Here is a 26,715-nt window from a genome sequence, read left to right as displayed (position 1 = left end):
TTTAGTGAAAGATATACCCCTTTTTATCTGGTTTCGAGACAAGCAGAAGTCCTAAAGCCAAGATTCCAAAATTATTTGGCATTTCTGCAGCGGGGAGCCTGGCGAGTGAGCCTTCAGGGACAGCTGGGCGGCCAGGAACTTTCACGTCAGGCATTGTCTGACGTCTGTGCAGCTTTTCATCTATTTGATTTGTGCTTGCCTGTCAGGGCAGATTCTCTTCTAATTGAATGAGTCATTTATAAACCTAATCCTTTCACCCTCCATTCTGAATCTAATCCACCTGAAAGGTTTAAACCCATCAGCAAGATTTACCTCCCCACTTACTGCTCAGGAAAACCCCAAGAATTTACCAGTAATACCGATCAACATCTGTATCACATTTGATTGGAAAGGGAAGTCGGGTGTTACAAAGGAGAAAGTGTGTAGGGGTGGGGTGGGGGTAGGGCTGAGGATGCAGGGAGGGGGTCGAACCCCGCAAGGGGCAACTCAAGCCTGAGAACAGACCCAAGGCCTTTCACAAACCCACAGTGAGGTCAGCTAATGATGTGATCCATGTCTGAAACGGCCTCATATCCCATTAGAAGGGGTCCTCATAGCAAGTGGAGGACCACTTGCTCTCTATTCCTACAGCACCCACCTGTTTGTACTCAACCTGGCATTTATTTGAGCGCTACCAATGTGATTTTTTATTCTTCACCCGTGTTATGTCTGGTCCTCCTGACCTAGATTACACATTCCTCGAATTTATAATCTAGTCAATGGGGGGATTTCTCTTCTGTTTGTATCTCCCTCATTTAATAATCACTTTGAACACCTACTGTGAGTCCGGCCCCAGCACAGTGCTGAGCGCAGCGTAGGTGCCCAGTGGGTCCTTGGGATGGAGTGATACATCTGGGGACACTAAGGTTTCAAAAACTATCTTTTCAAGACCCAAGATACTGATGATAATTTAGATTGAGGCGAGGCTGCAGTCCTGCGTGACTGCAAACTTGGTCTGCCCCTGACCCAATGGGACTAAACTCAAGTCCACACCACATTCCAGGTACAAACAGGCATCGATTTTCTCTAAGATTTGACTTTCGCCTATATAGTCGACCCTTGGATCACATGGGTTTGAACTGCACAGGTCCACTTATTCGTGCATTTTTTTCAATAGTAAACACTACAGCACTACACAATCTGTGATTGGTTGAATCCTCAGATGCAGAACCAGGGCCGACTATACGTCACAGGTGAGCTTTCAACTGTGCAGAGGGTTGGGCGTCCCTAGCCCGAGCTGTTCGAAGGTCAACTGTGTTTATACTCTAATTACGCCCTGGTTCTCTTTGCAAGTGGGTGACAATGACACAGGCTCCCTGCTGGCCTCACCACTGGAAATCCTTTACCCTGAAGGTACTGGGGAAGCTGACTCCTATCCGACTGGTGTGGTGTGGGCACTCGCAGAGAAGATTCAATACGCCATCAAGACAAGGTGACGCTCTTCCCTGAAACCCAGCCCCAGCACGACCTCTCGTGGTCACACCTGACCCCGTGAGCCCTGGCAGGAGTGAGCTGGGTCATTCTGACGCCAGCACCCTCAGGGTGCGGCCCTGCGGGCTCGCAGCTCCTTCACGCACCGGGATTTTCTTGCTGTCCTGCTGTTCTTTCTTCTCCAGTTGCACCTGCAGTTTCTTCCTCTCCTGCTCAAGCTCTCGCACCCTCTTCTGCAGCTTCAGGAAGACTGTCAGGTCCATGGCCGCCTTCTCCAGGCCAATTTCCTTCCGAGGAAGACAGGGAGTAGGAGGAAGAGGTTTTAATAGCACAGATGCCTTAGGAGTGCACGGCACCCCCCGGGTCAGCTGTCTCCGTCGGCCGTCTGTCCTCCCTCTCCCTCCCAAACATCAACCCACGCCTCTGAGACAAAGTCAATGCCAACCAACTATCATTCTCATATTAAAGTTGGTGCTCCAGGCTCATTTTCTGTCTACGTAACATCTGAGTCTCAGCCACTTATATTCCTCCTGTGTGAGCCACCCAAGATGACCAATCATACACTCTAGGAACAAATGGATAAGGACACAGCCTTTTTATTTGGAAGTTAAAAAAGAGCTCATTTCTGGAAAATGGTCTCACACAGAGAAGTTGTAAAACTCAGGATATAATGCTTCCTGATGAAGGATCAACGTGCTTACTAATCACTGTTAAACGTGCTGTCGAATACCACTGACTGCACCTTGAATCAAAATCAATGCTTGTTCCGCCAGGGAACCCGTTTATCCAACAGATCCTGCAGCATCAATTTCCCAGTAGATTTCTTCCTTCAGATTCATGCCTGGGTCTGTCCTCCAGGGTCTGTCACGTGTGGGTGTGCATGGACAAATGCGTATCGGCACAAGCATATCCACATGGATCTTAAAAGTACATGTTTGCACATAAGGGACAACATAATGTGGTTCAGCCAGCACTTAATGAATGCTGCTCTGGCCAATCCCAAGAACCAGCCTCAGCTTCCCGGAAGACCATAAGTCCACTGATGGAAGTGCTTATGCCTGCAGGTAGACCGTCACATATACAAACACCTGGGTGGTGCATCTGGAGTTCAGGCTGACCAAAGCCTCTGGGACCCAGACTCAGGAGACTGCAAAGCAAGACCAAGGGCCTTAAGCCAGCATTTGTTAAATGCTTACTAAGTACATACAGCAGGCAGCAAACCACAGCAAACTGTGCAGCAGACAGACCTTTACCTGGAGGACCTCCTTTTCTATCCTTCCACCCTTTATTCCATCACTCGCCATCTCTCACCATCCTTCACTTTCCTTTACAGCACTTAACGGTACTCGCAATTGTATTATAAGCTTCTTCCGTCAACTGATTAGTGTCTAACTCTCCAGCAGACAAGCTCCATGAGGGCAGGGACCTTCTCTGGCTCGATCACCTGTTTCTCCAGTACCCGCCAGCAGCGCCTGGCACAAGGATGCGATCAAAGCACATTTGTTTTTATAACCGTCCCTCTTCCACATCTATCTTCATGTGCTTCATACGGTTTTACGTGCTTGTGATTTCCTGCTTTTCCAATGCCAGAGGAAAAACTGTGTGTCTATGTACCTTTAATAAAATTACACACAGACTATAAAGACCGCTGTGTGACTCTAAGAGGCTATTACCGACAAAGATACATTTCGTTCAGCAAATATCTGTTGTTTCAAATATTTGTTGCTGTCCTCTGAGTTTTAGCCAGCTTTCTAAGTCAGGAAGGGAAATTTTCTTGTTGATATTACTATATGTGCTGTGATACTAAATGGGGATGATAAATTATATCTCTTTTAATGACTCAGCTGTTCCAGCTATCTCACCTCTCTGCAACAGGTCCTCAGTTTTGCAAGAGGAATCAGGGATCTTCCTTTATGGAGCGTGGGAACAATAATGTATTGCCTTGCACAGTAAATATTAACTCCAGAGAACCGTCTATAAGTCTGCCGCAGTTCGAGTGACCCTGCTGTCAGGAATGAGCCCGGGGAACTGTGGTCCCAGAAACAGAACAGCGCTGGTGGGGGAAGCTCCACACAGGTCACAGACCCTCCCACTGGAGCACAGACAAAGAGCCAAGAGCCTGTCTTACTCACCTCCACCTGTTGGAGGGCATCGTCTGCGTCTCCGACCTCAGATGTCGAGATGGAGGGGTAATTAGAGTCAGATTCTAAGCTACTCTGGTTTGATGGGTTCCGCCTGTGGCCTGGGGTTTGCTGTTTAGGGAGAAACATGTGAAAACACATAATGAACTAATGTTAACAAGAACTATTATTTTTCAGATAACAGTAGATTCTAGAATTGGACTTTTGCCTCCTTTGTCAACAAGAATAGGTACCACTGTTTCTTGGAACAACGGCTAAACAGAACCGTTCCCACGAGAATTTTCACCTACAGTTCTTACAATCGCCCAGCTAAGCAACAAAATGACACTTGGAAGAGAACACAGCTCTACAGCGGGTCTGTGCTCCCTGTAAATGAAATGCAAACCCCTAACATTGGGCCAATTTCTCTGAAAAGTCCTGGGGAAAAGACCCTTAACCCCCAAACAGCCTGAAGTACACAGACAGTCCTGTCACCGCCTCCCTCTTGAAGAGAACACTGCACACCGGCCCCTCAAGGCCCCTGCTTCAACCTGCACTCCACCAATTCTGTTTCTGAAAATAGTAAGCATATTAGAAATAGAGCTTATCATCTATACTGTTCACTTAAAAATGACTCTTTTCCCCCCTTGCATCTGATTGGGCGCTGAGAGTAAAAACTGATCTCGGTAGGAAAATTTTAGATTTCTATATATGTTCCTACTCAGCTTCTCTTCCTGGTTCCTATACAATTAACTTATTCAGTCTCGTTTGAATATGCCTTTTTGGAGGGAATAGTTACATGGGGTAAAAGAGAATGACAAATCGTGAAACATGAAAACGTTCCCCTGTATCTGCGTGGCATCGAGGGTTAGGAGAAACCGTCAGACCCTTGCAGGCCCCCCCGCAGCTTGTGCTCCCCACGCCATTCCTGTTTCCACACAGGGATTCTCCCAGAGTAGGAAACAAGAAAGAGAACACATTTACGTGGGTGGAATTTTCCTTCAAGTCCTAACCGAGATCTTCATAAGACCCCAAAGTTGGGAAAGGAGCTGCCCTTGGGAAGGACTCACTGCCCAGCTACGTGCTCGTGTGAGATCTACCCGCGGGAGGGGTGAGAACTGACACGGGGAGGCGACACTGTTCGTGCAGCACCGATCACCGGGCATCGCTGTGCCAGACGGCACTGCAGGAGCAGCGGCGCGAGAACAAGGGCTGCGAAGCCGGTGGGCGGGAGGACTGCCCTCCTTGCCTTTATGATGGTCATCTCGTCCCGGAGGTTGTCGTATCTCTGCTCCAGCCGGGAATATTCCTTCACGAGGTTCTGGTACCGGGAGCGTTCCTCCTCCAGCTCCTTCTTCATCAGGAGGTTTTCCTCGACGGAGGTCTGGGCAAGTTCATCTGGAAAGCAAGTGCACGGAGCTGCACATCTGCTTGGCACGGCTTCCCCTCGAGCGTGACCGCTCGTGCCTGCCGACTAAACTCTTGTTAAAAGGCTGACCACAACAAGCTCACGACACAGATACTTGGCGAGTTTATTCAGCGACCTCACCCTCTGCAGAGCCCAGCGAGGTTTGCTCCCAAGCCTCGGCTGCAGCCTTCGGAGCGGGGGAGAGCCCACTCTGCCCCTAGGGGCTGGGGAGAGAAGCCGGCTGCACGCACGACAACTCGCTCGGCTAACACGCCAGACTCTCTCTTACAACAACTGTCATAGCAACTGCTGGCAGCAATGCTGGAAGAACCCAGGCTCTGTTCCAGAGTTTCTTCCTTATTCCTGGTCTTTCAGGTTCTTGTGCAGAGAGATTAAAGGAGATGCGAGGAGATATGGCCGCAGGTTAGGTGGGGGGAAGGAGGGAAGGCAAAAAGGTAACATGGGTGGGCTTTTCTCCTACCAAAACTTCTGATTCGTATCCGTGGAAAGAAACAATTTTTAAAGGGAAATTTAAAACAGTTGAAGACCATGCTGGGTGAGTCTGTGCGCTCAGGTGATCAAAACTCCTGAAACCAAACGTCGCGGGATCTTAAAGATCACCCTTCTTTTTCATCTCTCTCCTGATGAAACCCTTTCCCCACTGCAGCATCCGGACTAACTACACGCTTCGTAGAAATCTTTGGGGGAAAATTCGTATGGAAAAGAACTTAAAATCCAAAATGAAAAGTCCTGCCCTCTGGTACCTACCTTTAGATTGGCACAGGATTTGGTTGTTAAGCTGTGCCTTCTCATCTTTCAGGAGGGCATTTTCTTGCTCCAGGTCTGCAACTCGCTGAAAGAGAGAGCAGGGGGAAGAATATTTGCCTGTGAAGCTGGGCAGAGGAAAGGCTCCTTTTGTGAGGTCTGAACTTCAGCTGGTTAAGTTTAAATGCTCTTTTTACTAAAGAAAATTGAATCGGCCAAAGCTGCTTTCATTTGGGGATTAAAATTGTACACTGAAAGAAAAACCCCATTAGAACAAGGCAGATGAGTTTACCACTGTTTGTGGTTTTGCAATGCCCACAGAAACCTCATGAAAAGTCTATGCCAAGGTCATATGCTGCGTTCACGATCTTACAGCGATAACTGGCCTTCTTGTATTTAGTTCCGTGTCTTGGTAAATTCTGAGCTCTCATGTTTGAGTCTCAAGAAAGCCTAAAGCTCACAATGAAGAATTACCCCTGGTCTTCACCCGCCCCTGCCCATGTGTGTCTCACTGGACCCGCACAGCTCAGATGCTGGGGAAGGGAAGGAGCCTTGCTATTGACTTTCAACTAGAGGATGTGAATTATGTTCAGTGAAGCTGCTGTTTTCCTAAGCACAGTACCCTGTGCTCGGTGTGGCAAAAGACAAAAAAAAATGAGTGTGAGACAGGCTCCCCGGGTTTGGTCTGCGTGATAAGCATAAACAGCCTCGCTCCCTTTGGTTGAAGAAATCGCTTCTGGCTCTTTGGTACATTTTATGACCTACCGGGGAGAGGCTTCTTCCCAGCCTGCGTAGAAAGAGCCTCAAAATGCCATCCTCAGTACAATAACAGAACACGTGAGGACCAGCCTGTTCAGAGTAGCTGAGACTAGATGGTGACCTACCAGAATTGCTACCTAGGAGATTGTGGCATGGAATCCAGGGGGAGAGAGGATCACACAGGTCCCAGAGGACCCACCTGCACTCCCTTGAAATGCTGCTAGACCCCGTGGCAGGAAAAGCAGGAAAGGAGGCCCCAGGGATGCTGGCTAAAGGGCAGAAGCCTTGGAGAGGTTTGAATTCCAACTAGTTATGTTTCAATGCCATCTTCCCTTCCTCCTGGCTTTAAAGATAAGCTTAAGGTACCAAGAGGTGAGTTAAGAGAACTGCTCCCCCCAACCCCCAGCATCACGTAGAAAGGGTCAGGAGAGAACTGCAACGAGGCTGGCGTCCAGGACTGAGGTCTGCTGTTCTCCCCTCCGGAATTCAGATGGCAGTGCTCCCACTTAGGTGCCTTGGCCCCTCTGGGGAGCTGCTGATAGGCGGCGTGCTCTCTAAGGATCCTTACGAGACGAGCAGACACACAGTACTGGCAGAGGCTTGCAAAAGGTCCAAGCCATTTGTTAACCCTCCATTAACATGACCCAACTCCTTCAAACTTCAAGGAGGTTTCAATCTCCTTCAAAACGTGGCTCAAAACTACCTTCCAGGACACTGTCCCATCCTGGCAACGGGACACTGCAGCTCCTTTGCAATCTCAGTTCAGATGGACTCAGTTTCCCTCGTCAGCTCATCTGCGGATGTGCTGCTGAGAGTTACAGGAATGAGGCTCTGACTAGTGAGTGCAATGCTGACACTGCTCTAGGTCGAGAACCGCTGGCATTACGTCTTTATGTTCAGCAGACCCGTTCCCACCAAGTAGATTATTACCCCCTTCATGGTCAGGAACTCTCTCTATGGAGGATCAGGCAAAGGCCCATGCTCTGCCCCCCCACAGGATGTCAAATGAGATAAGGCTGGTAAATATGTATACACTCATGTGACTAATTATACCAAACTGTTATCTTCGTCGACAATTTATTTTTTATTATAATGAACACAACTGATGTTTCGTGTCCACAGAGAGCAAACCTGACTTGGCGGTGAGGGCAAAGTATAAAAGAAAAAGCATTGGGATGGACGCTGTTTTATCATCAAAGGCTCCCACTTGCGAAGCCTAGTTCTGGCCCAGGGGGTGACACAGGGCAAGGCTGTCAGTCATCCATCACACACTTCCTGATGCGCTTCTCTGTATCAGGAGCCCTGCCAGGGGCTAGGGGATGCAGAACGAACAAGACTCGAGGTAGCTGCCCACAGAGAGGGCCCAGCCTAGCAGGGCTGAGGAACAGGTGGGTAACAGTGAGAAAACAGGTAAGGGCCATAGCAGGTTTCCATAAAGCAGGGTTTCTCAGCCTTGGCGCTACGGCCCTGCCCCCTGGCAGACACGCGCCTGCTCAGCCTGGACCAGAGGCCTCAGCAGGACCCAGGGGCCACGTTCCAGGCTGTCACATCATCAGTACCCGGCCCGACGTGGGCACCTAACGCTTGTTGAACGAATGAATTGCCCTGCAGATCCAGTTAAGGAGCCCAAGCTTTCCTCATGCAAAAATCAGGACTCCTTTAAAGGGTTTTTTGTTTTTTAAAACGTGTTTATAGTTGACTGAAACATCTAGAAGACATGAGCTTGTTTAATCAAATAATTCAATTCGGCTCAGGAGGCCAGGAAAAAAGCACTCTTTAAATTCATCTAATTTGCTGTTATTGGACGCAGTTCACCACCCAATGACCTCACGTGTGCCTTTAAATTAGCTTGGCAAATACTCAAAATAGCTTTCCCTTTTCTAGGTGTACAAGTAAAGTCAAACTGAAAACGACCAACAGAAGAAACCGCGTGGTGTGAACCTCTACAACAAAAAGCCCACCCAGGGTGCAGCCAGAGTGGAGCTCCACCTGGTGCCACAGTCAGGAGGGCAGGACTCCAGTCCCCCTCGGAGAAGCAAGACTGCAACCCCTGAACCAGTGGGCCAGGGTGGGTGGCTGCTCGGATCAGACTGTGAGGTAACCAGACCCTCCATGGAACTAGGCCTTCCATTCCCTAAACCACCTTCTGTATACACGGGCAGCTCACAGAGCAGGTGGGCACCTGAGACGGCTTCCAGGATCACTCAGTGCTCATGACTGTCCTCTGAGCACCCTACAGGCCGGCAACGTCCCTCTGAAGTGGAGCGTGTCGTCTGCCCAGTAGAGGGCGCATGCCACCACCACGAGGCTGGACCTGAAACCCCCATTCCTCCGAATGCAGGCGAAGATCACGAAGCTTCATCGCAACCAGCTGTGATCTAAAATCTCGGCCAAGACTGCAGCTGGCGGGGCAGCCACGGTTACGAGCGTGTACCCACTAAAATCTGTTGTGCGGGCGCCTCATTTCTTTCCTCCGTCTCCCTCCAAGGCTTTGGTTCCAAAAGACAGGCCTCTGATGAACTCAGCTGTGTTATTCTAAGCCATTCATCAAAGTGGCATTGGGGAGCTTTGCTTTTCTTCCTGCCTGAGCAGTTCTGGAGGTAGGCACACAGCAGGAGGGATGGGCCCCGTCTCAGCTCCACATCCCAGGCGGGGGCAGAGAGCGCTCCCCCAATCACACTTCCCCAGGTGCTGGCCATCCCCAGTCTCCCCAACCAGCTAGCATATGGAGAGTTTGTTGGCCGCCGTTGTGGTGGGTGACAAACTTCTGCAGCCAAATGGCCTTCCTTTTGTTGTCAGGGACGCAGGCTGCAGGGGGAGACGCTAACACAGAATCAGGCAGGTGTGTCCTCTCAGGTGATAAATAGCACCTTCGCCAGCTGTGGCGGCTCATTAAACATCATTCAGCAGCTTTTTTTTTTTTTTTTTTTTTTTTTTTTGGTGGAGGGGTCTTTTAACTCTTGCAAGGCAATATTTTTGGGAGTGTTTCTTACCTCTAAAAGGTGATTGGGGACAGATCATCAGAACCAACACTGGTGTAAATCAGGCTAGTTTAGTCCCTGGTAAGTAAAATGAAACAAATGCCTCAGCTAAGTAACTGCCTTTACTAGTGATAATGTTTGGGGATACAATGTAGCTCTGGGCTTTTGGTTTTGTTTTGACTTAGTTTTTTCAAGTTGGGTTCTTGCACTGTAAAAAGAGCCAAATGCAAGTCTTCTAGTAGAAAACCACAGCTGGCTGTGGCCCTGAGCAGACCGGGTCCATCTCGTAACCACTAGGCCACCCTGCATCCTGACAGGTCAGAAGGCTGACACATGAAGGACAGCGATGTCGAAGCCTGGAGCAGGCCTCAAACGCCTGGTTCCGACAGCAGAGTTCCAGGAAGGCGTTCGGGGCGGGAGGGACCTGGTGTGTGCTGCAGGGACCAAGTGCACCAGACAGACTTGCTCACCTCTCTGGAGGGTTCACGGCCAATGTTGCCTTCAAGGTCAGAAGATCCTTCCTGATGTGATCTCACCACCTTCCTACCCTTCTCCTTGCTCTGTCCACCTCAGCCCGATGGCCTCGTTGTTGGTCCTTGAACCCACCCAGCCTACTCCCACCGCAGGGCTGACGCACCTGCTGTGACATTTGTCACCTGTTCCCTAGAAGTCCCCATGGCTCACTCCTCACCTCACTCAGGTATCTTCTCAGCGGGAGTCTGAATGAAACACACCTGCCCTGGCCCCAAAGGTTCCCCTCTATCCCTTTCTTCTGCTTTATTTCTCTTTATTGCACATGAGGGATAATTTGTATTTGATTCCCATCTGTATACTCTCCAATAACCCCCAAATATTTACACTCCCTAAGAATGAGAAGGACTTTTTTTTTTTTTTTTTGGCGGTATGCGGGCCTCTCACTGTTGTGGCCTCTCCCATTGCGGAGCACAGGCTCCGGACACGCAGGCTCAGCGGCCATGGCTCACGGGCCCAGCCGCCCCACGGCATGTGGGATCCTCCCAGACTGGGGCACGAACCCGTGTCCCCTGCATCGGCAGGCGGACTCTCAACCACTGTGCCACCAGGGAAGCCCAAGAGAAGGACTTTTAAAATTGCTTACTTTTGCACCAGTGTGCAGAACAGTGCCTAACAAATACACTCAATAAATAACTACTGAATAAACGAAGGGCTGTGAGCTTCCATGATTTCTGCAGTGAGATAACGTCCTTCCATGAGACGCATGGGGTCCTCTTTCTAACAACCATCAGCCTCCTTATGAACCATGAAGCCCGCTGACAGCACAACTCTGAGTCTTAATGGGCCAAAGAAGTCCTGTTCTGTATCATTGGGGGGGAAGACTCAAAACATTCCACTGTGAGAACCCCCGTACCCCCAAAGGCAGATCTTTTTACTTCTATTTGGAAAAACACAAAACCTTTACCTTGGAACTATCCAAGGTAACTATCCGCTGGTGGTTCGGTGGCCGATGACACAATACAACACAGAACCCCAACTGCACCAGCCTGAACACTCGGGGCCTGCGGGACTCACAGGTGTCAAGGACCCTCGCTCAGAGCCAGGGACCTAGCTGTGGGCTGCTCTTTCTTACCCACCCACAGCCCTGCTCTGAGCCAGGCCGTGCTGGCCTCACCAGCAGAGCAGATTCTGGATAATGAGCCATTGTCTCTGTGTCAAGGGCAGCCCTGGGACTCATGTCTCTTTCATCAGGGATAAGAAACAGCACAGCTGCACAAGTCCGTCAGCGCAGGGATCACTGATAGCTTTAAGAAGGAACAAAATACACATCCCACAGCTAAAAGGAAAGGAGGCTCCAGGCCGAGGTGCAGACCACTCTGGGGAGAGGCCCCAACAAGGACACCTTTAATAGAACGACTGTCAGCTAACTTCTGCAGCTGATGGGGGTGGGTCATGCCCAGGCTCTGCCCCCAGGGAGGCCTGGCCTCCCACAGTCCAAGGCAGCATGGCCACGTGGCCTGACAATGAGAATGCCGTCAGAAATATCAAATCCATTAATTACACATCTACCGGCAGGCAGCTCCCTCCCTGCTGCGCCCACCTCATCGATCTTGTTCAGCAAGGAGCAGGCTGCTGGACAAGCCCGAGAAGAAACCAACTGTCTGATTATTCAGCGTTTGTTAAGACTGGACGTGGTACCTTTGATAAATATTAAACCCAGACTCGGCAGAGAAGAACCAGAGGGGGAAAAAGCCAGCCACTACCTGCCCTACCCCACAGCCACCAGAATAAACGTTTGGAAGACCTTAGCGAAAGAGAAAAATTTGCTTCCACTTTTTCTCCTCCTGGAAAACGATGGACATCGCACTTAATCACTTCACGCCAGTTTCTTAAGTTACCAGCTTGGGACTTGCTCATATTTGGAGTCAGGGAAGGTGCTTTCCTCGTCCTGCCTCTGTGCCTGCTGTTCCCTTCTGGCAGTGTCCTTGAAGGTTTCTTTTTTCTTGCCAGGACCAAGCTCTCATTGTATTGATATTTAAGACCCAGGTCCAGACTTCAATAGTAACAACTTTTCCAAAGGAGAGGAGGAGGCAGCCCGCTTCCTTATTTGGCTCATGGGATATTATAAACCCTTAGGCTCCCTGGACGGAGACGTGGATACTTTAAAAGTACTCTGAGTCCCCAAATCACAGTGCCCCAGGGGAGGCAGAGAAGGCGCCTAGGGAGTCCATGAGTCAAGTGCCCTCTGTGGAGGCGGAGACCGCAGACCCCGGTTTTGTGATCTGCTGGGTTAACTTCCCAGCGTCTCATGTAACCAGCACCCATGTGCAGGGAACCTGCTTTTCTTTTTCTCCCAGGGTCACCAATCTCAAGAGTTTCCAGTTCTGATCTTGGCCTCTTCTCTCTGCCTGTGGATTTCACCATCTTGTCTCTTATTCCCATACAAGGGTTCCTGTCTATCTGTTAGCAAGGATCCATCAACTACAAGTTTGGAATTCCACACTTCATAGGTCACAGGCTTGTAGCTACATTGTAACGGGGGTTTCCTTAAGCATGTGCTTTACCCCGAAGAATGAAGTCCACTCCAGGCGTGGTGGGTAAGCTGGCAGGTTTATCTGGGCAACAGGCTGCAGGGTGGCCTCTTTTGTGCCAGGCTGCCTGCACCGGTAAGTCCTATGTCTCAATTTCCTCGTCACCTAATCCCCGTGTGGATCCCCCTTCTGACTCTGGGAAACCCCCTGGGATCTGGGGAAAGCAGTGGCTGACGGTGGGGAAGTTCTGCCCGGGACAGGAAGTGACGTAGGCAAGCCCAGCAGGAGCTGGGTCCGCAGGTGGATGGCAGCCCCCCCTATTTCCCGGTTGTGCCTGAGGGCTCAGCCCAGGAGAAGGTAACTGGGCACAGGAAGAGAGAGGCACTACAGAGCAGGGTTGAGGGAGGTTCTTTTTCCTTCTAGAAACCATCAAATACCATCTCATGGAGCTGACTAGCTGCAAGTAGAAGGGGCCTAAAAAATGATCTAAACCAACCTTTCTTCTTCTTCTTTTCTTTTTTTTTTTTTTTTTAAACAGATGAGGGAACTAAGGCCAGTGAGACTTCCTGCATGCACTTGGTAATGGCAATGCAGGGAAGAGAATCTGGAAACTCCTGTGTCTACCTCAGGATGCTTTCTGTGGCAGCATTCAGCTTGCCCCAATTTTTAAACACTGAAAATTGTTATTGCAATGTTAGGAACACTGAGTCCTTCCCTCTTAGATTCTTAACCCATCGTGACTCTCCAGTGATGGACAGGAACTAAATAAGTGGGCAGTGGGCCATCTTCCCTGTGGCCTGTGGGTTGCCATAAAGATGGGGGAGAGAAGCAGCATCCTGAGACAGTGGAAGGCTCCGCAGGGGCACGTGGGACTTCCCTGGTTTGAACAGCTATCTTGGCAGTGGAGAAGGGAATCTCTGTATCCTGATATTTGAGATGGGAGAGTGGGGTCCAATCCCGTTTTACGGGGTGGAAAGTAAACCTACAGAGCACACCAACCAGAGGAGATTAGTCAACACTTAAACTTAAGGCAAATTCCCCAAAGCACTATGATTATGGGTAGGGATGCCTAGAGGTTGCCCCTAGTCCCTGCAGGCAACGTTAAGAAGAAAGGCCACTACCTCTGTACCGTCTCTCCTGCCAACAGGAACTCGGACTGCAGAGCAGACTCAGTGGCTAGTTCTAGACTATAAGGAACATGCCCAAAGGCACATGTGTGTAACCTTTCAGGGGATGCCATCATGTCCAGGTAATGGCAGAAACTCAATCAGCACTTGCCAGGAGAATGGACACGTGCTTGTGTGGGTTCCCCCAAAGCAGTGGCACTTTACATCTAAACGCAGAGGGATGGCCAGTCTTGGGCACAAGCCCCAGTAAAGTCCATGCCAGTGTAACAGCTGGAAGAAGAAACCACTTCGGAGGGGTGCTCTGTTAGCCAGCCACCACCCAGCTGCCCCTCTGGCCCCGACATACCTTTCTCAGCTCGTCCTTCTCCCGGGTGTGGGCGTCCTCCAGGACCTTACGCTCCGAGTGGGCCCTCTGCAGTTCTGTCCGCAGGCTCTCGACCTCCTCCTGCAGCTGCGGGCTGCTGTCCCCACCCTGGCTCTGCTGGTAGCAGGCCAGCTCCTCCTTCAGCTTCTCTACCTCCGTGGCGTGTGTGGAGGTGATGGCTGACAGCTGCTCCGACAGCATCTTGAACTCTTTGTTCTGGGAGAGCACCAGCAAACAGGGAGGGAGGAAACAGAGGTGGAGGGCAAGGTTAGCGGGACAGGAACAAACATGAAGGCAATTAAAAAAGGGACTTCCAAGGTGGAATTAAACCTCACAATCACCGAACGCTTGAGTGCTTTCTTGGCATCTCCCTAACAAAACTCTACTGTGAACCTAGGAGAAATAAAGGAAAAGAAAAAACACCAGTACTGACATTCAAGGAGTGTTTAGGAGCTGTGACAGAGCTGGAAGCTGGCCGACAGTGGTTAGCCTTCTGTGTCCGGCTGGAGAGATCTCACGCCCGGTTTTTAAGTTGCAGGAACAATGTTTTTGGCTTCTTGGAACTGCAGCCTTTGCTTTTCAGGATTCCCTGCTCTTTCACGCTGGGCCCTCCTGTCCTTGGACTCACTGGCACAAAGAGCTGCAACCTAATCGCTGGCTCTGAGACAAAGGACCTCTTCAGCATCCCCTCTTCCAAGGAGGTCCTCCATGGGGCCTAGGGATCTCTCCCACCACCTGTCAGCTTATCCTGTAAGACTCTGACTCCAGAAACGGATGCCCTGGCAGAACCCGTCCCTGCCGACGAGGTACCCAATCATGTACCCACTCAAGCAACAGGTAAGTGAGAAGCATTCTCCCGGGTGCCTGGCAGAGGTACGGAGGGGGGATCCGGAGGCAGACTGTGGATGAGCTCACACAGAGGAAGCCCTGAGGACCCAGGGCCAGTGTCAAGTGCTAGTGTAAACATGGGCAGGAAGTGGTGCTGCAGTTGAGCATATCAGCTCAAAGTGGTTAGCAGGGAAAGTGCAGTGGAAGAAGCAGGGTTCTCCCAGTAACCAAGCAAGCAAGCAACAGTCAGTGACAATTCTTCATTGCTATTCTCTGCAGGAGCTCCAAGTAGAACAGAGCTATTGGCTAAGCTACCAACAAGCTGGGGCATCAGGAACCAATGACTAATTCACACCAGCAGGGAAGCTTCATGGAAAGCAGCGAGGGGCAGCAAAAGAACAGCTGTGGGACCCAGTACACCACCATGAATGCCATGGGACCTTAAGGCTGAGACCCATTGTTGGTGTCCAAGCGGTACATTTCCCTCATTGATACAGCACAGAAAGATCCTCCCACAGTCTGTGGAAGCCTCCCAGTTATTACCTGACATGCTCTTATGTCTGGTCTGGCAGTCAGCCTTGCTCTAAGTAATCACAAATAAGAAATCCAATTAGGTAGCATCTGTTTAAAAACCCCAGTGCCGTCTGCACTGCCCACCCAGGTCGGGTCTCCCAGGAAGCTGAAGAGTCTCTGCACAAGGGGGGGGGCGTTCAGGGAGGGAACACGTGTTGGACTAGCCACCTTGACTTTGTTCTGCTCTGGTCGGGAAGCGAGGTTCCTCCAGGTGCTGCAGCCTGGGTCAGATCCCCGGAAACATGGGAAGGAGGACGGGGCTGCGGAGGCCTCTAGATGGAGCAGGTGTGGGGTGTGGAGAGGTACACAAAGTGATGGCGACATCCTGCTATGGGCAGTGATGACACCCCAGGACCCTCATGCAAAGATAACATGTCTAGGAGGCCAGCTCTTTGCTTTCATTGACACGCACGCTGAGGCGAGGCTCTGGGAAGTTGGGGAGTTAAGAGACTGGACCCAGACAGACCTGTGCTCAGACCGCAGCTCTATCCTGATCAGCTGCGAACGTGTGGTCAGGTCATTCCACCTCCCTGTGCCTGGCTTCCTCATGTGTGAAAGACAGATAACTGTAACTCCTTCCCTTCCTCACAGGGTTTTATCAAGGCTCAGGGAGATTAAGGGCTTCCCTGGGGCCCGGCACCAGGGGCACAGTTAGTGCCTGATAAAGGGCAGCTTCTTCATCATTCAGTTCTCTAGGGACCCCCTGGGAGAGATGCTACGAACTCTCTGCCGGCCGCCTGGGGAGTGGGTGGGAGATTCCTAACAGCGGCACATTTCCTGTTCCGGAGGCATGGTTTTAGAAAGGAGGACCCCAGAAGGGCCCAGCAGTTTCCTGCCTCATCCTCATGCCATGGAACCCATGGCCGTGCAGCCAAGCCTGGCACAGGGAGTGGTGAGGGGCACTTGCCCCTCATAGACCCCGGAAACCCTCCCTGTGATGGCAGGCCAGGCTCCCTGGAGCTGCCTTTGTCAGTGTGACTCGAGACCCGGCCAGCTCTGTCCTCCAGCGAGGGCCTTTTCCTAACAGCAGCGGGCTGGGGATTTCCATATGGACCCCTGTTCTCCTCGAGCTCCCCAGACATCCCGAGAGGATGCTTGCTCTGCACCACTGCTCAAGGGCACTGTACTACATGATTCACAGCTATTAACTCATTCTCTGGTCACAAAAATCCTATGTAGTAAGGCTGATTACTATCTCCATTTCACAGTTGAGAAAACTGAGGCACAGAAGGACATAAAGCTGTGACTTGTCACATACGATATTTCAAATGTACATGGATGAAAAATAAAATATTAACTAATGTTTACCGAGTGTGTACTAAGTACATTGAATCAAACTGATTGAAAAGGTTACTGACTTGCAAATAAGTTCATCTGTCCCTTTTTTTTTAAGTTTCCACATGTAAGTGATATCATATGATATTTGTCTTAGAAATAGAGTCACAAATGTAGAAAACAAACTTATGTTTACCAGGGGGGAAAGAGGGGAAGGAGAAATTGGGAGATTGGGATTGACACATACACACTACTGTACATAAAATAGAAAACTAATAAGAACTACCGTATAGCACGGGGATCTCTACTCGATACTCTGTAATGACCTATGTGGGAAAAGAATCTAAAAAAGAGTGGATATGTGTGTATGTATAACTTATCCACTTTACTGTATATCTGAAACTAACACAACATTGTAAATCAACTACACTCCAATAAAAAGTTTTTAAAAATAGGAAAAAAAAAGAATCTTAATATGTTGTAAAATAAATAAATAAATGAATAAATAAATAAATAAACGAATAAATAAATAGAGGTTACTGACTGAATCCATACATTTGCATCATATTTTCATATATCAAATAAAATATATTTAAATATAGCCTTATACTCATAAAGGTCTAAGGAACTTGACCCTCATTGTAAAAATATTGTTAGCTCAACTGGCCTTCTCACTCTCCACGCTGTGCTTGAATAAAGCCAGATGGATAGAGCCAAGTTCATAGGTTACATCATTTTGGCTGAAAAACGTCACACCACAGGCCTACACCAGGAACACTGCAAGAAATCATCCCAGGAACTGTCACTGAACTTACTGCTGAAGGATATTGTGAAGGATGTGGTTTATTACATCAGATTCTGAAAACCCACAGGATACCTGTCTCAGCACCACGGACAGCTCCAAACCCTCCTCAACTCTTTCAACAGCTCTCAAGGGATCCTGTTCCCTTCTTTCTGTTTGCTTGGGAGCTTCGTGCTAATTTTGCACCTTGTCTCTTCAGTTGGGTGCACAAAACCTTAAACATGAATTTTGGGCACTAACCTTACCCTGCTTTTATCTTTCAGTTTCCTCCTTTGCTGACTTCTTGGCAGTGGGGATACTTTTAAAAAAAAGCTTCCCCTCGTGATTCTTCACCGCAGTCTGGAGTTGGAAACCACTTTATTAGCCACTTTATGGCATCAGTGAATTTTTGAGCTAGAAGTTAGAGATCTTAGGCCAATTGTCTCTGAGGAACTCAAGGCCTAATCAGAGATTCGGCCATAACCCCAAACTGTCAGCTCTGGTTGCAAGTATAACTGAGACAGAACTCAAACCTCCATCCAGCTGGGACTTTGTCCACCACACCTCATGCTGCTCTGACAAAGACTCTGGGATGCCTTCACCTATGTTGTTCCTGGCACACGTGTATCCTTTCCTCCTGGCTAAGAACCCTGTGTGTCAGGGGAGCAGCTGCCTGAGCTGTCTCCAGCCATAAAGAAAGAACAGAAACCCATTCATTTATAAAGGCTAGCCCTGCCTGCTAAGAGACTGCAATAAAACAAGTCCTGGTGCCACAGATTACGCTGCTGACTCCTCTCGTGACACAGCACCACACGTGTTCTTTGACACTGGGTCACACACCCCACTGGCCAAGGACGACGTTGTCTATGAGAATGAACCCCAAACAAAGCTAAGGGTCTTCCTTGCTCTGAGGAATTCTCACATGTCTGAAGAATCCCGTAATATGCAGATATCCTAAAATCTGGTTGGAGGCAGCAGAACATTCTTTGGAACCAAACTGCCAAGTTTCAATGCTAGCCATGCTACTTATTAGCTGTGTGGCCTTGCGGGCTACTTAACCTCTCTGTGCCTGTTTAAAATGGGAATAATGTTAAATCTCATAGGGTTGTGGTAAGGATCAAATGAGTTGACACATGAGAACAGCGCCTAGCACACAGTCAGGCAACATGGGGAGGGACACAAGAAAGCAAGATCTAACCCACCCCCTCCTGCCTCTTCTCCTTACCCTCTGCACACAGGGTAACACCTGCCACTACTCACAGATGTTTGCCAAGCAGGAAGCTGAAGGCAAAAAGCTCTTTAAAAATAGGCCTTTTAAATCTGCTTCTCTTTGATGTTCCAGCACATGGAGTATAAAATACCAGATTTATTCTTAACCTCTCAAGTCAACTTGAGAAATCAGCAATGCCAATGCAGGGCCCTATGGCTGGAACCTAGGGCCGAGGCGGCAGGGCAGTACATGGGGCTCCTGGCAGGGTGCAGCAGTGCCAACAAAATCTGCTTGTCCCTCTGACTATACCTTGCTCAGAAGGTTAATTGGCACAATGTCTTTCCTGGCCAATCATCAACAGCCATGATAATAATAATAATAATAATGGCAATGATAATAATAATGCAACCCTAGGTCCTCCTTGTGATTGTGTTTTCCAAATGGCTGATCCCAGAGTACAGACCTTTTCCTATCCACTCCTGATGCTCTGGGTAGATATGTCTTCCTCCCTGACCTGACCTATCACTGTAGGCCAACCAGGGCCAGGTATGCATTGAGTGTCCTCCACCCTGCACTGAGCTTTCTGTCTTGCTTCCCCACTAGGGAGCCAAGCCAAAGAAGACACCTGTAGAACTCACATAGAGACAGACACCCAGGGCCACAATTTCTTCTCCAGAAGCCGTCTTTTGCAAGAACAGAAAGGCAGGAACATTTAACCACTTTTGGGCTCCTGTTTAGGGCAGCTGGTTTAGGTGTAAAATGGCTCATTTATTTTCTCGCCCTATTGGGATCATGAGAAGCTTAAAAAAGTGCCTAGCATAGAATAGGTACAACAAAACCAGTGACTGCCAAAGCCCTGCCTGGTGGCCCAACTCCAACTGTCTTCCTCCACACCACATACCACACGCCTTCAGCATGTTTCCCCCCCCTTCCTTTGTTCCATCTTCTTCTTTCCTTTCTCAGGAGGCACCTGAAACCCTCCAGGGCATTGCAAGAGCCTGGGCCTGAGGCCATTAATACCCTACACGAGCAAGGTACCAGTGAGCCTGCTTTCAACTCTGGAAACCCATCTTAAGCCACGACACAGGAAAGGACCGACACTATAGTGACATTTGGGGTTAAAAACACCAGCATCACCCTCGTTATGGCTGTGGGATCAGAAGACCTGGGCTGGAGTGCTGGTTCTGGCACTTTCTAATTCTGTGACCTTGGCCAAGTGCTTGATGCCCCCGATCCACAATTTGCTTGTCTGTAAAATGGCCTCACGAAGTCTTGTGGGGATCAAATGAGAGCTCCCTGGGGAAGCCATGGGTCTCTCTCAAACGTGCCCGTGGAGTCTCCCCACAGCCCCACTCCCTGTGTGGGAGCTCAAGACACCAACCTGGTCGTCGATCTTCCGCTGCAGCTGGACCACCTTGTTCTCCATGCCCACGTTGAGGCGTTTTAGGTGCTCTGCTGAGCGGGCCTCAATCTTGAGGGCCTTCAGCTCCCGCTTGGCCTTGAGCCTCCGGAAGCCGCACTGGATGACAATGGCCGCGCCCCGAAGCCGCTGGAAGCACCTGCGAGCCAGCCAGCTCCGCACGTGCTTCTGGATGATGGTGGCCTTGTGCTCCCTGAGGACCTGGCAGGGGACAAGCACACACCTGGTGGGTTTGCACTGCAGGACGGGAGGAGGGGGCTCATGTACTGCTCTGGGGAGAGAGCCAAGGTCAGCGAGAGACAGCCTCCCTATGGCTTAGGGCTCTGGTGGCCATTTATTTTATGAACAACTTGTAACTAAGTTGGCAGCCTGTGTACCTACAGGAAATGAGCTGTCAAACTCTCCTTTCTAGTTTTTTGTTTTGTTTTTTAACTTTTTATGGGTTAGGAAACCACAGTCTAAAAACCTCAAAGTTGGAGGAGCTTAAACATTATCCAGCTGATAAGCCCCCCGTTCAACAGATGTGGATCCTCTCCTGGTGACGGTGAGCGGGAGAGATGAAGTGACACTGTCGAGTGCGGTTGCTGAGTGGGTTAAATGGCTTACAATCACAAACTTGGCTTGCAATTCACTGTTCGTGTTTTCTTCCTATCCAGTTAAAAAACCACTCAGAAAATTAAAGCATCATCAGTGTTCTCAGGCTAATGCCCTGCAAATAAATACTTGTGGAATGAATAAATAAACATGTTGAAAGACTAACATGCCCAGTATCACAGCTCTGAGATGAGCTGGGTTCAAACCCTAGTGCCTCCGAAATGCCACCTGTCCCATCCATGGTGACACCACACAGATGTCACCAATCTCCAGGAATATTCACAGAAGCTTTTCCCACGGGCCCGGGGGTGCTCCATCTGGTGCCTAACCACGTTTGCTTTCTCATTATCAATGTAACACTTTATAGTTTTATTACTGAGAAAATCACACCTTCTCTGATCATACACGAGGTAGATGTTCATTTTAGGAAAACAAAAGACCATTTTAGACATTTCGTTCCAACCCATCTTTCATCTTAGCATTGAGCTTCAGTTATGCGGGGGTGATCTGGTGGATGGGGTGTGTCCTGACTTGGGGCTACCTAACTGGGTCTTTCAGCTTCATTGGATAATGGTCCGGCAGGGAGGAGGTCAGGGTCCTTCTCCTGACCTCACCTCACTGGGCTTTGGGCTGCTAATCAGTTAAATGGAAGAGCTAGCCTGATGACTCCCAATACTTCCCCCTTCTCTCAAGTCTGTGTGAGCCCCAGATAGGTCACCAGACTCTGCCAGGGGCTGACCGAGTGCCCTTGGGCAGGTGAGTCAGCTGCTCCAAGCATCTCATAGCTGTTGAAGGGGTACAATGATACGCACCCTTCCTACCTGTGATACTTAATATGTGTCAACTTGACTGGCCACGGGATGCTCAGGTTAAAGACTGTTTCTGGGTGTGTCTGCGAGGATGTTTCCAGAGAGAGAAGTATTTGAGCCGGTGGGCTCAGTGAAGAGGACTGCCCTCCCCTGTGTAGTGGGCATCATGCCATCCACGGTGGGACTAAATAGAACAAAAGGTGGAGGAAGGAGGAATTTGCCTTCTTCCTGCCTCACTGTTGAGCTGGGACATTTCGTCTCATCTTCTCCTGCCCTCAGACTGGATGTGTACCATCAGCTCCCTTGTCCTGAGGCCTTCAGACTTGGGCTGAATTACACCCCTGACTTCCCTGGGTGTCCAGCTTGTAGACAGCAGATGGGGGGACTGCTCAGCCTCCATGACTGCACGAGCCACTTCCTCACAATAAACACACACACACACACACACACACACACACACACACACACACACACCCACACACACACACACACAGACACACGCATCTCCTATCGGTTCTGTCTCTCTGGAGAACTTTTGAGACACTACACCTCATGAGACTTTGGTTAGGATTCAGTGAGAGCAGACTTGTGAAATTACTTAGAAAAAAGTTAGAAGCGCCCAAGAAACCTTTATGTTGGTGCCAACCCATCTGCTGCTGCTTAGTTCTGAGTTTACAGCCTGAGTCCCTCAGGGTGGCTACACACCTGGTGGTAGATTCTCCGTACAAACATGCCCCGAGCAAAGGCCTGGATGACGACGGTGGCCCTGCGGACCCTCTGGTAGGCCTGGTGAGCCCTCCGCATGCGGTACTGCTTCTGGAGCACCACGGCCGCCCGGGTCCTCCGCAGGTGCTCGGCCAGCCTGGGGAGGGAGAGAGTGGTGGGCCAGACTGACGGAGGCCTCTGGGTCACTCTTGAATGCGAGCCCCTCCCCCCCGGCCCTGCCTGGACACCACAAGCACAAGCCAACCCTCATCACCGTTACCGACTGTAGCAAGGCCTTGGGGACTTGAGGCTCAGCTCAGAACAGCAGAATTGGCTTCCTCCGTCTTGTGCAAAACGTCTTTCCACATATTTACAATGCAGTCTAAGTCTGATCAACTCTGATCCTCATCTGTCCACTCCCCCACCCGCAAGGCCCTCCTGCAACCTGGGCAGTCCTCAACAACATCACATGTTCACACCCCTGTCTGGTCCCTGGAGCTCATCGGGTGTGGAGAGGTCAGGAGCCATGTCTCAAGCATCCTTGTACCCCTACATCCAGTACAGGGCCTGGCATAGTGGCACATGGTTAAGTATTTGCTGAATGAATAAAACCTTCTCAGACCTGCAGCGACCCCTCTTTGTTTTCTCATTTCCCAGCCCGTTCTGCTGGGGATACACTGCACATGGGCATCTACTTTCCTCTGTTTCATTTCTGCATTCTCCATCTCACCCCTCAAGACAGACATAAAGTCAGTCCAACACTTTTTACCCTCCTTCAGGGCTTTGTTTGGTATCAGGCTCATAGCGAACGCTCAACTAGAGAGTCGGAATATTAAAAGGTAGAAAGGACCTTGGAAATCATCTAGCGCAGCTCCAGAGTGGGAGGTGACCCACTCAGCCCTGCTCTACCTGCTGAAATGAGTCCGATTCCTGGTCCAGCTCTCCCTGAGCAGTCTCTCTAGAACACAAACACCCTGCAGGGAGAATGCAGGCCAGCTTGCTGCCCAAGTCAGAGCCCCCGGCACAAGGGTGCTCAGTGATGCCCTGACTGTGGATGATGACTTAGTGTTGATACTGACAACCTTCTCATTTCCATAGCTTTTGTTCCAGAGACCATCTCTCAGCTCTTCACAGGTAAATTAATGGCGTTCATCATCTCCAGTTCTGCTCGGATAAACAGCTAAACAGCAAGGACAGGAGGGGGAGCTGGAGTAGTCTTCTAACTTTATGGTACAAAGGGTGCCTGCTCTGGGCTTGTTTTATATATTCAAGCAGAGATGCCTGAGCAGCCGCTTGTGAAACTTTGGCTTCCAAATGCAAGGCTTCCTGGCAATGACTGTCATTTCTCCGAGGAAATCAGGATCTGCAGAGGTCACTGATTTTGAACTAGGGCTGGGTCCAAAATCTGATGAGCTGTGTGAAGGTCCGGGGATGGGTCTGGTGGCGGGGGTGTCCTCCACGCCCATCCCTCTGCTCTCCGGAGATGCTTATACCGCTTTAGCGTTTCGTCAACCCAATGACATCACTGAGGAGGGGACGTTTAAAGTAAAGTAGCTTCTTCTACATGGTCAGGGCAGCTGGGCTGGCTTCAGGCTCTGCCCTTAGGCAGCTGCTTGTGGTCAGACAAGGCTCGCCCTCTCTGTGCTGGCTGAGTGCAACGACTCATAGAAGGGACCTCCCCGGGTCTATTTACCAAACTCCCAAGGGATTGTGAAATTGGTGGCGTAAATCACGAAGCTGAGTGTATGTTGACTGTGACAGAAAGGCTGCAATTGTCTCTTTTTCTAAAAGAAGATTGTTTTACTTAAGAGTTTAAGCAAAGGGCAAATGGAGGTTTTGTGGGAAAACCAGCCAGTGCTGGCCTAGGTCAGGGACAGACTGGGGGAGGCAAGAGACCTGGGAACTAGACCTACATGCTCAGGTGAGAAGGGCAGGAGAGAGAGAGGCCCAGCTGCTGGGGGAAAGCCAGATGCGGACAGGGCCCAGCAGGAACCACTCGAACTACCGGGGCTGAGAGAGGCCAGCCAGCTCGGAGCTGGTCCCAGCCCCCTGCCCCTCCACCCTCACCGCCAATCTGCTACCTTAGATGTGCCCCGGCTCAGCTCACCTGCGGGCCAGGTGTCCTCGGCAGTACCTCTGCAGAGTTAAGGTAGCTGCCTTCAACCTGCGGTATTTCACCTTCTGCAGCCAGCCCCGGACGGTTTTCTGGATCATGATGGTGGCTGCCCGGAACCTGTCAGCCCGAAGCTTCTCCAGGTAGGCCACCTGGCCTGCCCGGAAGAAGATCTTGGTGCGGCCAAACTGGAACTTGTCAGGATCCTTTACAAGGCAGGGAGGGGAGCTGGTTCACCATCCGTGAGCAGTAAGGGAAAGCACCCTACCACCCCAGGTCCTCTGACGCACAATTCCCTTGCCAGGTGTCACATGCCCCTGCTCCTTAAACAAATGCTGAGAGTTAGTGTGTTAACAGACCCCGAGCCTGTCCCTACTACCGGTCAGACACTGAATGCAGCAGTGAAAAAGATCCCTGCCCGCCAGCAACTGACATCGCTGTGAGGGCAGCCGGACAAGCAAACAAGGACACAGTACATTTCAGGCAGTGCTGAAGATTACGGAGACAATAAACTGAGGGCTGGAGGACGGGATGGAGATGTTGAAATAGGCTAATCGAGGAAGGCATTTCTATGGAGGTGATGTTTAAGCAAAGGCCTGAACGAAGTGAAAGGAGGCAGGTGTGGGAAATTACGAATATATTGCAAATAACCCCCAAATACATTTTATTTGGTTTCTAACTATGTTGTGAGGTTTTTTCAGACATATAATTACTATCTTTAATTACATCTATTCAGGTTGAAGTTAACTGCCCTTCCCTGCGCTCACCCTGGCGGATAAGGGAAGATGACCCAGCCACGTGTATGCGGATGAGCCTGGGCTACAATATTCGATAGGTAACTCACGATAATTTTGCTCCCTTGGCATGCAGACCATAAGGAGGAGATAATGAGCCAAGGTCTAAGGAAAACACACACCCGAGAATACACTTCACGTTGACAAATGGCTCTGAAAGAATGCTGAGTCATCACTCTTCACGGCCAAGCCCTGGACGGCTAACAGGAACCTGGCTCCACACACAGGAAAGCCAGGCTGCCTGAGCCGTGGCTGAGCTGGGACACAGCATCTGGCTAGACCGTCACTGACTGTCCCCTCCATGGTCGGGCTGCCGGTGAAGCTGGGAGGAGCGAGCTGCGAGGCCCTGGTTCTCATCCCTGCATCTGCTCAGGGCCCTCAGCTCACGCCGGGAGGAACAGGGGCTGGGCTGGGCGGGGAAGCTCTGAGGCGGCCGAGGCCTTGCCTGCATCACTGCCCTGCTGGGGAGACTCCTCCTCGGTGAGCAGGGCTCCAGAAGCAAAAGGTGGGCGGCTCAGCCCTCAGTCGGGGGACAAGCCTGGCTACTGGGCCTTTAGCAGAGCTAGGGCCCGGGGGGTGCCTGCTGCATCTCAGGAACCACAGTACACAGGCTCCGTTTCCTATGCTGGAAAAAACCACCAGGGAAAGGGCAGTCTGGTTCACAGAGCCACAATTTTTACAAATGAGGATCTCTCTGAAGGTCCTGCCTGCTACAGCCATCACCACTGCCCTGATGGATGCACTCCCCTTCCCCCAGGTGTCTTGAGAACTTCTACCCCAGGCCTGCTTTCTGTAACCCCTAGAACTGGCTATACTCTTCACATACCAATCAGAGGTTATCTTTTGAGAACCCTTCTCCAGTAATCAGAGACTGAGGGAGTAGAAAGGAATCTTAGCAATCTACCCCAAGCCACTGCTTTTATTTTTACAGATGCCTAGAATGTTGAGGTGACTTGCCAAAGGTCTCACTGAAAATATCAAGGAATAGAACCCGAGACCCAGGACTCCCAGACCAGAGGTCTCTTACTACACCACGCCGCTTCTGTAATACCATCTCCTTCTCATACTCCTCACATACATATTTCCTCATGCTCTCTGGGTCTCAGGAGATGCTTGTTAATATGCTCCTTCACTGTCAGGATGAAGGTTCAGGTTTGCATGACGGCCAGTGATGTCTATAACCACACTAGATGACCATCTGTCCTGGAGGGCAGGGCCCACCTAGTACACTCTTTCAATAACCCTCACACTGACCACTCCAGGTTAGTACATAGGAAGAACTCAATAAACATTTGAGGAGTTAAAGAAAAAAAAATTCAGGCTAAAGATGGAGGTATCCCTACAATCCTTGCAGGACGAGACTATCAATCGTGAGCAACCTCATGATGCAGCCCCTGCCCCGTGGCTGCCGGCCAATGGATGTGGCTGGTGAGCGCCTACTGCCTGGCCTACAGGCCGCCTTCGTCACTGCTTCTCTCCTAATCACTCTGCTCTAAAATGTACTATGACATAAATCACAGCAAGATCCTTGATGGCCCACCTCCTAGAGAAATGGAAATAAAAACAAAAATAAACAAATGGGACCTAATGAAACTTCAAAGCTTTTGCACAGCA

At 50.2% G+C, this 26,715-nt stretch overlaps 1 protein-coding gene across 1 annotated transcript in view; it reads right to left on the bottom strand.

The window, feature by feature from the left end:
• Positions 1-26,715, bottom strand: part of MYO5B (myosin VB) — a 396,769-nt gene that overhangs the window by 36,581 nt on the left and 333,473 nt on the right. The window contains exons 19-26 of the mRNA XM_082853383.1: positions 24,302-24,513; positions 22,195-22,351; positions 20,048-20,287; positions 13,982-14,215; positions 5,767-5,851; positions 4,840-4,988; positions 3,603-3,722; positions 1,617-1,757 (exon numbers count right to left, since the gene is read on the bottom strand). Coding sequence (XP_082709509.1) covers positions 1,617-1,757; positions 3,603-3,722; positions 4,840-4,988; positions 5,767-5,851; positions 13,982-14,215; positions 20,048-20,287; positions 22,195-22,351; positions 24,302-24,513 — 1,338 coding nt within the window. The remainder of the gene's footprint in view (positions 1-1,616; positions 1,758-3,602; positions 3,723-4,839; positions 4,989-5,766; positions 5,852-13,981; positions 14,216-20,047; positions 20,288-22,194; positions 22,352-24,301; positions 24,514-26,715) is intronic.

The sequence above is a fragment of the Leucopleurus acutus genome (assembly GCF_964270905.1).
Source record: "Leucopleurus acutus genome assembly, chromosome: 13".
NCBI classification, from domain to species: domain Eukaryota; kingdom Metazoa; phylum Chordata; class Mammalia; order Artiodactyla; family Delphinidae; genus Leucopleurus; species Leucopleurus acutus.
This window is presented reverse-complemented; position numbering and strand designations above follow the sequence as displayed.